Source organism: Artemia sp. Qi Xiang Cuo, chromosome 19 (assembly GCF_049724085.1).
Source record: "Artemia sp. Qi Xiang Cuo chromosome 19, ASM4972408v1, whole genome shotgun sequence".
Lineage (NCBI taxonomy): Eukaryota > Metazoa > Arthropoda > Branchiopoda > Anostraca > Artemiidae > Artemia > Artemia sp. Qi Xiang Cuo.
The window spans coordinates 53,365,550-53,383,528 of NC_142812.1; the positions used below are offsets into that span (position 1 = coordinate 53,365,550).

Consider the following 17,979-nt stretch of genomic DNA (forward strand, 5'->3'; position numbering starts at 1 on the left):
AATTTTTTTTTCTAATCTAATGTTGAACACTTATTATTTGTTTCTCTTGCTTTCTCTGTTTCCAGGTAAAAAAAATCTTATCTTTATTTGTGTTTTCACTGTATTCTAGTGTGTATTTTCATTGCATTCTCGTTTTTTTCTCTTTTTCTTTTGTTATTGTATTCCTGGTGTTTTATTGGTGTGTATAGTATAGTGAAGCCCTAATAAGCCAAGCTTAACCCCTACGGCCTTAAACAGCAAAACTTGCGTTTAGTGCTTGTGAAAGAAGATTTTTAGCATAAAAAAATAATTGATTGATTAATTACAGGTTGAAATTACCACATACGCTGGGCCACATAGAAGACTATGGATGGGACCGCAATTTACTTTCAAGACTATCCAATCTGGAACTGGAGGGTAAGTGTCTCGTCATCTATGCCACAAGTTCCAAAATAAATAAGTGGGCCACAATGCGCCAAAACATAAATAGTTGCGCCACAATCGGATAACAAATTTATTTTTAAGACTATTTACTTTTAAGAAAATTGTACAAAATAAGGAAAGGCTAAGTTGCCCGCCAGTTTTGCTGTGCAGTTTTGTACTGCACTAATATTCAACATGCACCAAGCTCCTATAACGAAATGGACTATATCTTGTTGTCTATTCCTATATTTTGTAAAAACTGAACTACAAGTCGACAAATTTGCGTACTAGTTTTTTCGTCAACTATAACTCCCAAAAGTAGGTCTATAGCGCAAAAAAGTATGTGCAAAAATGTTTGCTATATTTTGTCTCTGATGTTGATAACTATCATAATCTAGTAGAACATGTGTAATTATCTCTTCATTATTGCGATGTTTGCAATGTTCTTCCTCTCCAAAAAATCTTGCTCGTTTTGATTGTACCACAGGGGCTTGCTATATCTTATATTGTATTAATTTAAATAATGGTTACCATTCCTGAATCAGTGTCAGGTGGCATTTTTTTTCTCATAAGGCAGTTTATCTTAAAACGCGCTTTTCTACTTTTGGCTGCTACGGGCTGTGGTTTGCTCTTTACTAGGTTGCACCTACTGCTGCAACCATGATAGTAGCTGCTGCTGCAACCATGATAGAAGGCACAAAACCACGATTAAAAAAACACCCGGTACCGATATACCTGATACCGATACATGCGATACCGATACACCCGAAATTTTATTAATTTAGCCAAGAACTTTTAAAGCGCTAAGCTACGCCTTGAAGAGTGGAGAGGACAGAAAAACGTTTCTGGTTGGGGAACCCATAATTTTCTAGTTGATCCAAAAATAGAAACGAATTGGTTTAAGGTTAGGGTTTTCTTTGTTTGAAGATTTTGTCTTAGCCTAATAGAAGTATCTAGATGTAGGACTTTATCTGAGGAACTAAAGAGATGGGACCACAGCGAAGTATCTTTTTCAGCTATTTTGGTCCAAAAAAAACGGGAATATTTTCCCTAAAAGAACCAAACTTACGTCAAACTACGTTTTGAGACTTATTTGCCAATATAGAGAGTTGGGATTGCTCCCCCTGGGACTGGTCCGGAGTCCCCCCATCTGTCCTTGAAAATTTTCAGTCCAGGTATAACACAGACATTTCATTGTTTACTTTGCTTTGGCAACCGCAATTGGAAAAATGCTGCAATTTTATTCTTCTTTTTTTTCAATTCTTTTTTGCAATATTCAAACTTGATGCTTCGAAAGAAAACGAAAGGTGTACATAGCCAGGAAGGAGATGATAGATGAATATGACCATTAACTGATTTAAGGTGCTCTAACGCTACTTACGTAGTTTTCTATTCTAAGTGGCTAAGTTACATTACGTTAAATATAACCTTTGACCCGTAAACAAGTCCTTTCGCCCAGTGCTAATGTAAAAATCCATATAACTATCATAATTATTGTCTAAAATCATCCTAAGCAAACTATCCAAAAATTAAAAATGCAGAATTTATGTGAGGATTGGTGGAGAAAACGTGAAGGGCTTTCTTGGAAAAGTTAATTGATTTGTTTTCAAAATATATTGATTGCTTATCCAGAAATTCCATTTTGTCGGTCCTATTAAACAGTATGGGTCGTTTATAACAGTGGAAACTGGCATCGACAAAAAAAGTAGCAACGCCATCTAGCGTATGGCAACACGTCATTTTTTCAGACGTTGCAATCGTTTTTCTGTCAAGAACTGGGGTCAGACACTTATTACTATCCTAATTTTACCAATTACACTAATTAGATTAATTATTTTTAGAGAAAAAATGTCATATATCGCCAAGCATTAGATGGTGTTGTTTTTTTTACACTAGTGCGAACTCCCACTCTTATAAGTTACCCATACTCTTTGAGTTTTATATTGAATTTTCCCTAGCGTAACATAAACTTGCGTAGCGTAGAGTTCTATGTAGTCCTGAGCCTACTTAGCAGTACCTACATTACGGGCAAAATTCGGTCCTTAAGGTTATAAAACTTAATATAAAATCTTAATTTAAGTTTTAAGTAATTTAATTTTTAATTTAAGGTTAGCTAGTGTAAAAAGTTTTATTGCGTAGTGTGAAAGCACCATTAGTCAATACAAGGATAGGCAAAAAACGTAAATGGAAAAAAATAGCCGTGAATGGGCAACAAATTTAATACCAATCTTGGAATCGGTCTGGAACTTTACTGTGAAATAACCGTAATATCAAATGGCCAAAATTATTAATATTTAACTTCACAAATATAATATCTAACTGCAAAAAACTGAAACTTTAGTGTGTAACAACGTTAACGGTTGAAATTTGAAACACGTTGTAACAATGTGTCAGCGTATTCAAACCCCTATATAATAAATATTGATAACCGCATAGTTAACTGTCACTTCCAGCGAAATGAATACCTTCGTAATTTAACGTGTCGATTTACTACTTAAAGCTGTTTATTAATTACTGTATTTGGAGCTGTTTAATTCTTGTTTCAGATTAGATAAATGGGAATGATAAATGTGAAGCAATTCTTCAGACTAACTGCGTAGCCCGTCTTGCCCGAGCTATGAGTCTTGCCCGAACTAAACGGCTTATTATTCGTAGACAATTCTTAAGATATTGTAAGATTCTCTTGACCTTCCCTGTGAATCAAGAATATTTACATAACTAAGAAATACACAGGCTTAGATATTATTGTGGAAATGGATGAACCACCGATTAGATTTCAAAAGCGTAGAGTACCGTTACTTTTCCTTTGAATTGCATCTTAGTTTAAATAGTGCTAGTATTCATCAAAGGTGTTTCCATGATTTTCATTTCCTGTATGTAGTTTATTAAATGATGCAGGAATTACACTGTTTAAATTTTTTGTTGTATTTTCGTTTTGTGTATTTTCTTCTTTTTTCCTTTATATTTCCTCTATAATAGCATTTTATCTGTTTTTGTTTATAGGGTAGAAATGAACTGTTCATATTACTAAGCCAATAAAATAAAAAAAAACGATACCACTCAGCATGGCCATAGCCATTTGACGGGTTACCGGGTTTGACCCCCCCCCCTCCCGGAAAAAATTGTCCAACTTGTAAAAAAAAGGCAACAAAAATGCATGTACGCAAATTTTTAATCCGTTTTAAAGTCCCCCCCCCACGAGCAAATTTCTGGTTAAGTCTTTGCCACCTTGCATTAGAGTCCACTTACGTCTATGGCAACGATGCCTGTATTAAAAAAAAAAGAATTAGTACTGCGAATAGTTTTTTTTCAAAAAGTGTTTGTAATAACCTTAATCCAGGCTGTTGAATATTAATTTTGTCTGCTTCGATGTTATTTTTTTTATTTAGTTTATTCTTTTTTTTATAGCGAGAGTGAACCCACGGAAATTGAACTGACGACTCCTCCGCCAACAAATACAAAATCTACTCCAATGAATATGCCCAGTGATGCCACCTTTTTATTTGAAGATTTTCGGAATAGCCTACCAATGGTTATTGAAACAGCTGGATCGGCTGGTAATATATTTCTACTTCAATTTTTTTTTTATTTTATGAATTTTGTAAAAGTTACTGATGTTTATTGAAAAAAAAATATTTCGGCCAAGACCTCCGCTCAGCCGTCCTCAGTGTAAAAATAGAAGACCTCAAAACAAACCCACTAATAAATAAAAACAACCACTAAAATAAATAGACTCTTTCCGTTTAACGATGAAAATGTTACTTGAGTTTGTTTTTCTTCTTGTTATACTTAGCCAGTGTGGTCTTAGAAATTATTTATACCCTGTATCAATATCGATATATTTTTGGACGTTCTTGATCCTTTGGCCGTTCAAAATGATGGACGTTCTTGATCCCTTGGACTTTCTAAATGATGAACGTTCTTGATCCTTTGGACGTTCGGAATGATGAACGTTCTTTATCCTATGGACGTTCTTGATCCTTTGGATGTTTGAAATGTAAAAAAAGATACCACCGTATAACGGTAGTATAATATTCCTGAAATTACTCATCAGATAAAGATAGATCCGTCTTATATGAGCATTTAAAAATGTGTTTGCGACTGGTCGTGTTGTTGTCAAAGGGTTTTGGTGTCAAAAATGTATTTTTGTCTACCTCTTATGTTATTTGTGTTGATGTAATGTGAGTCTGGAAATTAACTTCTCTGTATATTCTAATTCCAGTAGTTGCTGCTTCTTTTTCTACAGCTAAAGTCCATAACCACGAACCGATAAGATGAGACTATCAACTATGATAATTATACTAGAAGCCACGGTAATGCCACTGTTGCCAAGACTGTTTCTAAAACGTGTTTGCCTTAGATGTGCTCCTGCTGTCTCGGGCTGAAATAAATAACAGGTTAAGATGGCTATGGCACGTTTTGCTATAGAAATATTTTTGGTTGTAGTATTTAAAGGAAGTTGGAACTTCAAAGGGATTAAAATTGAAGCTTTGAAGAGATTATGCAAAGGGAAATCATGTTTAGCTGTATTAGCCACAGGTGCTGCAATAAGATACCATTTTGGTACTGCAGTGGAATTGCACAAGACAGTGCTATAGTGCTATAGTGCAGTGCTATAATGAGATGTTAGTAAAAGTAGCAGTATTAATAAATGTGTTCATTTCACTTTTAATATAAAATCTCACTCTGCAAAGAAATAATTTTCAAACAGTTCGTGGTAACTAACTGTAAGTAAGGAGCGACCCGGCTCAATAGTAAACAAAACTCTAAAAAATGGAATTTTGATACCAATAGATATATCAAAAGAATTGGAGTTGTATGCTGATTTTAAATATTTAAGTTTCAGTAAGTTTGGTCTTACCCAAGAGAGGATATGACCCTGAGAAAATTTGCCTGATTTTTTGAAAAGGGGGGAAACATCCCTAAATTCATAATCAATCTTGATGAAAATCACCCTTCAGATTCAGCATATCAGAGAACCCTACTGTAGAGGTTTCAAGCGCCGTTTTCAAGAGGTTTCAATCTGACAAAATGTGGAATTTTGCCAGATGAACGATCACGGAAGCGTTTTTTTTTTTTTTTTTTTTTTTTTTTTTTTTTTTATGGGTGAACATATTGACCCAGTGGTCCTAGAATATCGTCAGAGAGCTTATTCAAACGGAAATTATTTTTTATCAAAGTAGTCCGATCAAAACTTGGAGATAGCCATTTTGTTCAGCATAGTTGAAAGGCCGAATAACTATTTCTTTGGGTATGTCATGACCCTACCACAGCCACTGGAGAAAGGTTTTAAGTTACAAAATGATGCCCATTATTTACGTATAGTATTTGTTATTGAGAAGTATGCATAGATTTTTCTGGGGAAGGGGGGAATTTTCTGCTGGTGGAATTTACCACGGGGATAATTTTCCATGAGGAGGGAAGTTTCCAGGGGGGAATTTTTAAGGGAAAATTTTACACTGGGGGAATTTGCCAAAATTCCTATACGAAATTCTTCATATGTCTTGCTTTCTCTTTGCCGACTCAATTTTACGCGTGGAGTTACTAAGGGTAATTGTCCAAGGTAAATTTTCACCAGGATTGAATTGTCTAGAGAATAAATCCTTGAAGAGGAAGGATTTTTCCGTGGAGGAGTAGCCAGATTTCCAGGAATTATTTGAAAAACGATCAGAAATTAAATTTAAAAAAAAACAACTTTTTTCCACTTAAAGTAAGGAGCAACATTAAAACTTAAAACGAATAAAAATTATTACGTATTCGAGGGGGTTACTCCTCCAAAACACCTCGTTCTTTACGATAAAGATAGAATTCTTTCCCATTTCTTTAAGAACGATCCCTGAAACACAATGTTCGTTTAATTAGAACAATAACAAGCTTTTTTTTAAAGTACTAAAAAACAATAACAATTAAAAAAGAATAGTAATTATCTTTTTATTCCAAAAATTCTCCAACTGAAAAAAACGCCATGCGGTCACTCTACTATTTACATCTTTATTCCATTCCACGTTTTTATTAATAATACTTTTTAGTTAAATGAAAATATCTCCTTGATCGATAGATCGGAATGATCTATCGGAATCGATAGATCGGTTTTTCCCTGAACGGAGGTGGAAGAGGTCGTCAGAAAAGATTCAAAGGAGGTGGTAGCTTCACGGTGGGGAGTAACCAAATTTGAGCTTTAAACAGGGTGAGCTAGAGGAAGAGCATTAACGGTTGGTTCAGGTAGCTTGGTGGTACGATGAGTTATCATAAGTAGTTTTTGTTAGTATTGACTATAATTAATATTCTTTTTATTTGCTGACGCTTCCTAATTCACCTTTTCAGGAACATTAGTAATTTTAAGAGCCTCAGTCAAGGCTGTGTCCAGGATTTTGTTCGATGGAGCGGGGGGGGGGGGTATTTATCTTAGACCGTTTTACAAAAAAATACAAATTTATAAAAAAAAATAATATAAACATTTTGATACTTTTATACGAGTCGAATAATTTGTTTTGGGGGGGGGGACAAACCCGTTATTTTCCCTAACCCCTGGTTGCGGCCTTGGATTCGGTACAAACCACTACTCTTGCTATTGTGTAAATCTGCCTTGATTTTGGCCAATATATTGAGATACTTCTCAGTATGAATTTGGAAATTGTCGGGAATTTGGAAATTTCTATTCTGAATTAATTCACTTTGACAATTCTGAGAAATCTAAGAGTAATTTTATAATTGTGCTTACTAGGATCCTGGAAGAACGTTGATCTTCCAATCGGTTATTCAATAGCCATAAATATTCCTTTGATTCAAATCTTGGGGCTCCATTTTCCTAAAATTTTATATTAAAATGATTAAGTTGGCTAAAAAAAACAGTGTACCCATATGCTTCTGTTGCCATTGAAAATTCAAATGAACGTAAAGGATGTCGATAGACGCATGTCCATGAACGCATCTAATAAACGCATAATAAGTTGGTATTTTTAAAGGCATGCCTTTATATTTATCTTTTTTTTTTAACAAAGAGAAAGTTCCTATATCCGATATTTTTAGCAGTGAGGCTCATAGATTTCTTGTTTTGGCGGAAGATTTGTATTTTTAATGAATGAATTAATTAATTAACTTGAATTTTTTAAGGGAGCTTCGAGCAATCGCCGAGATTTATGGCATCTAGAATGTTAGAACAGAGAGGATCATGTAGCTCTGTGCCAAGAAGCTCTGAAGTGGAAAGCCAGCTACAAGAGAATATCGCTGATGCCATGATGGAATGTGGCACAATCACAGCACCACCTCAAGGTGAGTCAATCTGTTTTTGTGCATTGATTTTTCAAGTACCAATGACAGTGTAATGGTCAAATGATCTGATAATGGTGTCTCTCCTTGAGTATGCAAAAGCGGTGTTTACAATAGTGGGAGTTGTTATTATCCTACCTATTAGGGCTACCTGTATAGGGCTTAGGCTGACTCGGGAGGCGTGTCAAGATTCCTGAAGTGTACGGGAATCTTGACATTGGCAGTGTTCGGGAATAAAAACAGTTTCCGTCATTGTCTGTTTAAACAAAGTCCAGACAGTAATTTGAATGTTTTTTGGCTGCTTTTGCCGGTTTTTGTTGGAGTTAGTTCATTTGAAGCGTAAACAATCAAATATGTTTAAAATTAAGAAAAATTTGGATCTCAACTTTTAATGGAAAAGACCTCTATATGCAGATATGCATTTTTGGTGATAGTGGGGGCCGGATTTAGAAAAAAGAAATGTCGTTGAAAAATCAGTAAAAAAAAGAGTGCTAGCAATAAACAGCTCAAGAAGGTACAGCTTTCCTGAAGTTTATGAAGTTCCTGAAGTTTCCTGAAGTTTTAGTTGTCTTCAGCAATCGACGTATTATTACAGACAGGATGCGCTTCAAATTCAAGTAATTAGTTGTTGTTTATTTTCATGGTTAAATGTGGCAGTACCTACGAAAAATTTATGCTGCCCTCAAAACTTCATATTTTTGAAACAACCAAAAGGAAAATCTTAGGAAATCGCAGTTTTCAGATGTGAATAGGCATAAAATGGGTCCAGGGGAGGGGGGCAAATGTTTTTTAATTTGAATGTCCTTGGTCCGTTAACACTATTTACTTTGCTAACGGTAACCTACTCGTAAATTTATTGTTTTAGCTAATAATTTTTTTCGATAGTATGCTATTTACTATTTGCTGTTTTCGAAAGTATACTTGTAATTGTACTAATACTACTACTAACAACTCACCGCAACACTAAACTGCTTGAGGCCAAAACAGCTACACACGCTCCTCCTCCATCCCAGTCTGTTTAAAGCCTCCCTCTTTACACCCTCCCAAGAAGTTCCCATTACACTTAAATCTTCCCTTACAACATCCTCCCAGAACAGTCGGGGACGACCTGCTTTTCTTATGGCACTAGACGGTTGCCGACAAGTACGATCCTTCGCAATCTGTCATCCTTCATACGCAAAACGTGTCCTAGCCATCTCAATCTTTCTCTCATGATAGCCCTAGAAAATGGGATTGAACCATATTTTTCATACCAGCTAAAGTTTGAGGTACGGTCCGTCACTTGGGTACCCACAACAGTCCGTATGCAATTTCTCTGGGAAACATCTAGCAAATCCTACTCCTTTTTTTGGTGGACCCATGCTTCTGAACTATACCTGACCACTGTCATCACTGCAGCTTCCATTATTCTAATTTTGATTCGCAGACTTATCTTCGTATTCTTCAAAAGTTTTTTTCAACTGTGGAAAAAACACCCTGGGCCTTGGATGTTTGTACTACTAATTTTACTATTGGTCTTTCATATTTACTAATTAGGACGTAAGCCTTGAAGTGTGTCTAAAGAATTCCAGTTTCAGTTTCTAGTTTCTAATTTCTAGTAATGTTCATTTTGTAGGCTGTGCCTTTTGTAAGTATTTTTAGATTATTCCTAAGGAAGGAACTGCTTATCCCTATTCTTTCATACTTAAAAATAAAGTCATTTGAATCTTCGACAATAACTGGTTAAGCTCGAAGAATAACTGGTTGTATCGATTGCACTGACTTAAGTACTAAGGACACCAAAAATGAAATTTGATTCTTTAATTTGTTTAAGTGGTAAGTTATTCAACCATAAACGTCTTTGAAAATTAGGAAAACCCAGGAACTCAATTTTTAACGAAAAAGATCTCCATACGCCGCCATGCAGTTTTAGTACTTAGCGGGCGCGCAGTTTGAAAATAAAAAACGTTTGTGAAAAATCACTAGAAAATTAGCGAAAAAGCTATATTGCCACGGAGCTCTATTAAGCGTAACTTTCCTGATCGATTTGGCAGAAGACAAATGCTGGTATAGATTGACAGTATAAAACAAGCTTTTCGTATGCTGACCAATGGTCTGTTTAGCGCTGGTGCTGATCTCCTGATTCACTGCCTTAGACTGGGAGTCGAACGTGTGGTTGGGGGCAAATAATCTGAGACTTCCAGTGTTTTTTCCCGGATTTCTTTAGGCACCTATTTGGAGCTGGGTCGACTCTGGCTGAACCTACAGAGTCATACCGCTGACCACCGTTTCAAGCCGAATAACTAGTGACACCAGGACTTGAATAAATAACCGAGTCGAACTCAAAACGAGCAGAAATTAACATGAGTAGGGCTCAAAACCCCTATGCCTTCCCAAGGCCAGAATATATTTTGCAGTTTACTGGTGGGCGTGACAGGGGGGTTAGTTGACCTCCAATCGCTTCCGATTATTAAAAAGGGCACTAGCCCTTTCAATTTCCAATCGAATGAGCGCTTTTTGAAGTTTCTACGACAACGCTTTCTATAAAAACCAAATATGCCCCAGGGGATAACTTACAACCCTTGCCCTGAGGGCTGTGAGGAGGTTGCCATCGTCAAAGACATAATTTCCGGACCTTTCAACTACGCTGAATAAAATGGCTATCTAAAAATTTTGATTGGATGTGTTTGGGGAAATGGTTAGCGTGAGAGGGGGGTTAGTTGACCTCCAATCACTTTCGACTATTAAAAAGGGCACTAGCCCTTTGAATTTCCAATCGAATGAGCCCTTTTTGAAGTTTCTACGACAACGCTTTCTATAAAAACCACATATGCCCCAGGACATAACTTAGAACCCTTGCCCTGAGGTCTGTGAGTGGATTGCCATCCTCAAAGACATAATTTCCGGACCTTTCAACTACGTTGAGTAAAATGACTATCTAAAAATTATGATTGGATGTGTTTGGGGAAATGGTGAGCGTGAGAGGGGGGTACTTGCCCTTCAATCACTTTCAACTATTAAAAAGGGCACTAGCCATTTCAATTTCCAATCGAATGATTCCTTTTTAAAGTTTTAGCTACAACGCATTCTGTAAGAAAAGCCTGGCATGCCCCCAGGGCATAACTTACAACCCTTACCCTGAGGGCTGTGGGGGGAGTGTCATCCTCAAAAACATAATTTCAAAAACCTTCCTCCAAAACATCCTCAAAGACCTAATTTCTAAAACTTTCAACTACGTTGAACAAAATGACTGTCTCAAAATTTTAATTGGATGTGTCTGGGGAAAAGGTGGGAGTGAGATGTGGGTTAGTTGCCCTACAATCACTTTCGACTATTAAAAAGGGCACTAGCCCTTTGAATTTCCAATCGAATGAGCCTTTTTTTAAGTTTGTTTGACAACGCTTACTGTAAAAACCTTATATGCCCTCAGGGCATAGCTTACAACCCTTGCCCTGAGGGCTTTGGGGAGGGGGGGTTGTTATCCTAAAAGATCTAATTTCCAGAACTTTCAACTACGTTGAACAAAATGGCTGTCTCAAAATTTTGATTGGATGTGTTTGGGGAAAAGGTGGGCGGGGAAGGGGTGTTAGTTGCCTTCCAATCACTTTTCACTATTAAAAAGGGCACAAGCCACTCCAATTTCCAATCGAATGAGTCCTTTCGAAGTTTCTACGTCAACTCCTTCGATACGAAGTGCCCTGGTCTAAAGAAAAAAATAAAATAAATAATACATTGTGCCTAAACCCCGGCGCCGCGCTGGCGGATCGACCGAACGCCGCCGATGAGACGCCCGGTTGAACGCCGCCGAAGTGTCGTAACGCCGCCGGCGCGCCGCAGGCACGCCGCCGCCGGAAGAGGTGGCGGCGTTCGGTCGACTATATATTATTTTTGCGGCAATTTTTTATTGTGTCAACCGCAAAGTCGGAGCTTTTCCTTCTCGTGTGGTTTAGTATGTCAATTTTCCTGATTAGAAATCAAAGCAGGGGTTGCACTATCCCCGAATTTTGGATATATCCCCGAAAATCTATGCGTCACCCCGAAAAAAAACTTGGGTCCCCGAATTCCCGAAACTCAAGTAATCACGGTGCCACCCCTAATGATTTATTACCGGTGAATTTCTATGCCTAACATTGCTTCTCACGCTATAACTATTCACTGCTCTTTTGTTCATTAGGTTTGCTCTCTTTTTGTTACTTTGCATAAAAACCAGACAGATACAATATGCTACTGGAAATATTGCAATATACACAGTTCTTCATATGTTGACAAAAAAGTATCGTCTTTATGAAATGAGTTTAAATCATTTCGAATGCAGTTTCCAAATGGCTATTTCTTACATCATTCGTAGTTCAGAATTTTATTTTCAAGTTGAATAGAATTATTAAACGCATTCACTACTATACAGCTTCAGCCTTTTGTTGGATTTTGAAATTGACAGCCAACAGATTGTTTCTACAGCTGAATTGTAAGTTTGCAGATTTTTTTTTTTTTTTTGCTATTTTTAGATAAGATTTTCTTAATGTTTAATACTAAATTTTTTAACGTCTTATAGAAAATAAAATCTTCATTATGTAACATTTTTACCCCCCCCCCCCTAAAAAAATAACCTTCGATTGAGACAAAATTTAGCTATAGACTAAGCTATGTACAAGGTTGGGGAATTAAAGATTGAACCGAAGTTACTTTAAAAATATGATTCATAAATAAATTGTAAATTATTGCCTATAGGGGGGGGGGATAGGGGGCTATCATTTTTAAATGATAATACCTCATTTTTTTATTGAAAGCAGGGATGCCAAAAAGACAATTTTTTTTTTTCATTTAAAGTGTAGACCGAAGAAAATGATATCAAATTCGCTGGGGAACCATTGAGATATTTTTACAGACCCAGGGCCTCCCATTAGGACGTGTTCATTGTCTTGGGTATTATGCGATTTCTCATAGGATACTGGCCTTATTTGGCTTTTGTGTGTGCTGCCTTTCAATTATATTCTTTGGATCTTATTGAATGCCACGGCGAATCTATCACTCAGTTTTCCAATAATTTGAGGTATATCTGAATAATTTCGATATTTTGTTGTTGTCTTTGTACCTCTTTACTCATACTCTCAATTTTTTATTCAAGGAACACTAAGCTGTTTAAGGTTATTTCGCGTGTTTGTTTGAACCATATAGTGACCTAGGTAATTATTAAGTAACTTATTTTTCTAATGAAAGCTGAGACGGTATTCTATCAAGGTGGTATCCAGAGGGGGAGGGGGTAGGGAGGTATTACATTTAAATGATAATAGCTCGAAATTTTATATATTGAAAGCAGGGATCCCAAAAAGTTGATTTTTTTAATTTAAAACAGAGACGGCATCCTATCAAGGTGTTATCCAGAGGGGGGGGGGGAAGGGGGTATTGAGCTATCATATTTAAATGATAATACCTCGATTTTTCTATTTAAAGCAGGGGTGCCAATAAGTTAATTACTTTTTTTTTATTTAAAGCAGAGACGGTATCCTATCAAGATGGTATCCAGAAGGGGGGGCATAGGGAGTTATTATATTTAAGTGATAGTAACTTGATTTTTTTTATTGAAAGCAGGGATGCCAAAAAGTTGAAAAGTTGACAAAATTAACAAGATTTTCGTGAGTTATACTTGAAAAAACACTTGCATGGTTTTATCGTCCTAAGGGAAAGGGACATATGCTTCCAATTCGCTCTTTTATTATTGATGAAATGGGCTTACTTTGAAAACATTCATTCATAAGTACCAGGCAGATTCACACTAAAACAAATTGGTGTGACGAAAGCAATATCATCGACATTCCCACCTAACGTTGCGGTCGAGTATCACTGGAGCCCTTGGTCCAGTGCCTAACTTACATTAAAAGGCCAGGTCATAATAAAAGCTTTCAATTTGGGAGGTTCAAGGAGGAGTCTTTGAAAGCCTTATGACCTCAGGCTACTAGATGTTGCAACGTTCTTACGTATCTACAGTGGTTTAGAAAATTCGATCACCCCACAAATGATTACCAAAAATATGCACAAATGTAACATTTGGAATATTATAACACTTTTTTCAAAGCTTTGAAGAAAAGCAATAAAGTCTAAAAACCCCTAACTACGCTTGAAAGCTAATTTAAAAAGAAACTCTTCGGAGATTTCCATGGATATGACCATAGCAGAAGCTTTGAGCCTGGGTGGGGATCAAAGAGGAGTCTTTGAGTATTTTGACCGCAGGTGACTTATTGCTACCTTTCTTAAATTTGACTTTCTTAAATTTGGTAATTCTTTTGAGCATTTGGAAATCAAAGCTTAAACTCAATAACTAATACTAAGTGTCCTAACATTTTGCTTGGATTAAAAGTGACGAACTAGGATGAAAATTTCAACATCTTCCTGGAGCTATTTCAGTCTGCATATCATTTCATTTAATTACACTTAAAACGGATGGGCTTTTCATTTTTTACCTAAGAAAATAGCTGGAACTTCATTTTTCTTCATAGCGAATAAACTATTAAGTTTTTTTTTTTTTTGTGTCATTGTAATTGAAGTGTTCTCATATGAAGTGTTCATCATGTATTTTTCAATTTGATAAATTTACTCCTTTTAGATGCGATTTATAATTTGACTGATATTAGGTATTTATCAGTTTATAATTTGGAATGAATCCCCAAAAGAAAAAATGAATAATATCCGAAAGAGCAGCCAAAAGCAATAAGAAAGCAGTAGTTCAGCCTTAGCCTACATGACATATATTCTATAAAGAAGCCAAAAAAAAACTTTAAAATGCATTCTTAAATTGTTATTAAAAACCAGTTTTTATTACAAGAAGGCTTCTTAGGAATCCAATAGAGCAAAAAAAAAAAAACAATACCAAAGGCTGTTTTAAATTTCAACTGTTTCAAAGGTGACAAAAAAGATATAGGCAAAGGGCATTATGAAAAAATTAAGCTTCTAAGTTTAAAGTTATATTCAAAGTTTTTACCCAGATAACTGACAAATTTTGTGATATGGTATTTGAAGTTTTATATGCAGTAATGTTCGATGAAAAATACTACTAATTTCGATAATTATTTATGTTAAGAATACATAGCTAATAGATACTTCAACTATTCGTATTATGCAAGGGTTCTGAAACGTCACATCCATTTTGTTTCCACAAGTTATCTACTTTTGTTGATGAATAACAAGGAAGACTAGTTTTCAGCCAGCGATTGGCGAATCTTTGAACTCATGAATAGGCTTGAATCTGTTGTAAATTTAAGCTGTGATTTGAGAAAGACTGATGAAAACATTAGTGTTTGCGGTCAACATTGATCGCGCCGGCGGCGTGCCGCCGACGTCTTAGCGGTGGCGCGGCGCGGCGTGCTGTTTTTGGCCCCACCGCCGCCGGTCTTCCCTCATCGGCGCGGCGCCGGGGTCTAATCGTGCCAACATCGTTCTTTACTTAGGCAGCGCGATTGTGCTGCCTATGATAAGCCCGGTTTTTTCCAGGTCCTATTTTGTAAGCTCTATGAAAGAAGAGCTAAACTATAGCCACATACACTTGTATAATATACTGGAATAGTTAAATTTTACAATTTCTATAAACAAATTAAGTTGAAACACTTGGGGAATTTGAAAGACTTAGACCTACAAAAGAGCTTTACTACAGAAGACTTTACTTCGAAGCAATGGACTTGCAGAATTAGATTTGCACTTACTGAAAACAAAATAGATACTTTAACAAATCGAAGATTATTAGGACTTTAAGAAATAAATATCAAAATATGAATATTGAACTGTCAATCGACGTTCATTTGTTTTATTTCAGTAAAGTGCAAATTATGTCCTGGTCTTCAGAAGGCACGGAGGGTGTCAGCCCTACTCATATTTATTTCTGTTCCTTTTGGGTTTCATTTATTTATTGATGGTGATTTGTGATAGTTTTACGCTTGAAAGATTGTTTGAATTTATTTCTGCTCATTTTTGGTTTAATGGAGCAATTTTTTTTTTTTTTTTTTTTTTTTTTTTTTTTTTTGAAAAAATTTTTTAAATTAATATCTGTTCTTTTTTTATTAACATAGTCTTTTTCATGGAAAAAGAAATTAACATTTTAAATCCTTTCGGGTTTTTTTCTGTAAGAATACATAATTTGGCTTGCCATGTGTATGTTGAAGAAAATTTTTCAACATTTTTTAACAACATACACGCTTTTAAAAATCTCGACACAAATAGTATGGTATAATTTAATACCCTTAGCTTGCGTAGTAGCAATAGTTGTAGTAGCCGTAGTAGCATTGGTAGCAGTCTGCACATAGCACTTTTGGTTTTCTTCAATATCCCTCTCAACACACGCTGAAAGTTTCAACTTAATAACATAAGTTGTTCCTGAAGCATTGCTGATATGTCCTCTTGGCAACCTGTATATGCATAGTTTGCTTCGATTTAGTTCAATACGGTTTCAATATTCCTCTAATGTTTCGCCTTAATAACCGTAGCTTTAGTAGCAGCTGTAGTAGTACCAGTAGTCATAGTAGTAGTAGTAGTAGTAGTAGTAGTAGTAGTAGTAGTAGTAGAATTAATAGTAGTAGCCTTAGTAGCAGTAGTAGTAGTAGTAGTAGTCTCAGTAGAAGCATTAGGATGCAAATCTGGTCTTTTGTTTTTTTTCAACATCCCCTACAACAAGCCCTGTAAGTTTTCACTTCAAATACTAAACCGTTCCTAAGATATTGCTGATACTGCCTTTTGAAAACTTGTATACAGACGGCATGTTGTGATTCAATTCACCCTCCCTCCTCAATATTCCCTGAAAATTTCGCCTTCACACCCTTGGGCATAGTTGTAATAGCAGTTGCAGTAGTAGTATTTGTGCTAGCAGTACTAGTAGTAGTATTAAAAGTAGTAGCACTAGCTCTAGTAGCATCAGTAGTATTAACATATTGCCTTTTGGTCAGTTGAACATCCCCCTCATCGAGTCCTGGAAGTTTTAACTTAATACAATTAGCGGTGCTTTGACATTACCGATTTGCCCTTTTGATAATCTGTATATTCATATCCTTCCTGAAATTTTCATCTTAATACTCTTAGCCTCACAAGTAGTTGTAGTAGAAGTAGCAGTTCTACTAGTAGTAGTAAAACTAGTAGCAGTAGTAGCACGTACATGTTGCCTTTTGGTCAGTTGAACATCCCCCTCATAATATCCCGGAAGTTTCATCTTGATACGGCAAGCCGTTCCAAAAATATTGCTGATGCGCCCTTTTGACAGTTTGTGTACACATAGTATGTTTTGATTTAGTTAAATTTTCCCCTAGACGTTTCCTTAGATGTTCATTTCAATATCCTCAGCCTTGGTAATACTCGCTACAGAAGCGAGTGGTAGTAGTAGTAGTAATGTGCAAATATAACCTTTTTGGTCAATTGATCATCTCCCTTGTCATTTTCTGAAAGTTCCAAACTAATATACTCAGTCATTCTTGAGTTAAGCTCTTTTGACAACCCATATGCACATCACATGTTTTGATTTACGTCAACACTCCCCTCAACATTTTCTGAAAGGCTCGCCTGAATACCCTTCGTGTTTTTGGAAAGTAAAGATCAAACATGCCTACCTTTCTGAATAGCGTATATTGTGTGTAAACAATGGACAAATTGCCTTACTTATAGCCCTTGCTCTAAGGGCTGTGAGAGGGTGACATTCCTAAGACATAATTACCGGATTTTTCAACTATGCTGAACAAAACAGCCTCTCAAAATTTTGATTGTATTTTGTTTTCGGAAATGATGGGCTTCGGAGGGAGGCTGGTTGCCCTCCAATCACTTTTGATTCTTAATAAGGGCACTAGAACTTCCAGTTTCAATAAAAAAGAAACTTATATGCCCCCGGGGCACAACCTACAGTCCCCGGACTCTGAGGGTCTGTATCAACCCTGGAAGCATTTTTATATAATTTTGAACCATTTTGGACAAAATGACTGTCTCAAAATTTCGATCGGATGCATTTGGGAAAAGAGTACTGGGGGGGGGGGATTTAATTGCAAACTAAAGGAGCCTCGTCCAAAGATTATAGAACCATCCCTTCCATAAAAACCGTATATGCCCCCGGGGTATAATTTACAACCCTAGTCTCCTGGCTCTGGGTGTTTGTTTGAATACTGGAGGGATTGTTATTTGCTCTTTGGAATATTTTGAACAAAATGGCTATCTCAAAATTTCAATTGGATGCATTTGGGGAAAAGAGGGTGTTGGTGGAGAGGGGCTAGTTGCTCTTCGATCACTCTTGACTCCTATAAAGGGCACTAGAACTTTCAACTTTCACTTGAATGGGCCCCTCCGAAGTTTTTAGGAACGCCCCTTCCA

At 36.3% G+C, this 17,979-nt stretch overlaps 1 protein-coding gene across 4 annotated transcripts in view; it reads left to right on the forward strand.

Moving 5' to 3' along the window:
* The window catches only part of rudhira (breast carcinoma-amplified sequence 3 protein rudhira), a 120,143-nt gene that overhangs the window by 66,548 nt on the left and 35,616 nt on the right, over window positions 1-17,979 (forward strand). For all 4 annotated transcript variants that reach the window (XM_089105435.1, XM_089105432.1, XM_089105434.1 and 1 more), the window contains 3 exons: window positions 308-396; window positions 3,811-3,959; window positions 7,516-7,674. In XM_089105435.1, coding sequence (XP_088961561.1) covers window positions 308-396; window positions 3,811-3,959; window positions 7,516-7,674 — 397 coding nt within the window. The remainder of the gene's footprint in view (window positions 1-307; window positions 397-3,810; window positions 3,960-7,515; window positions 7,675-17,979) is intronic.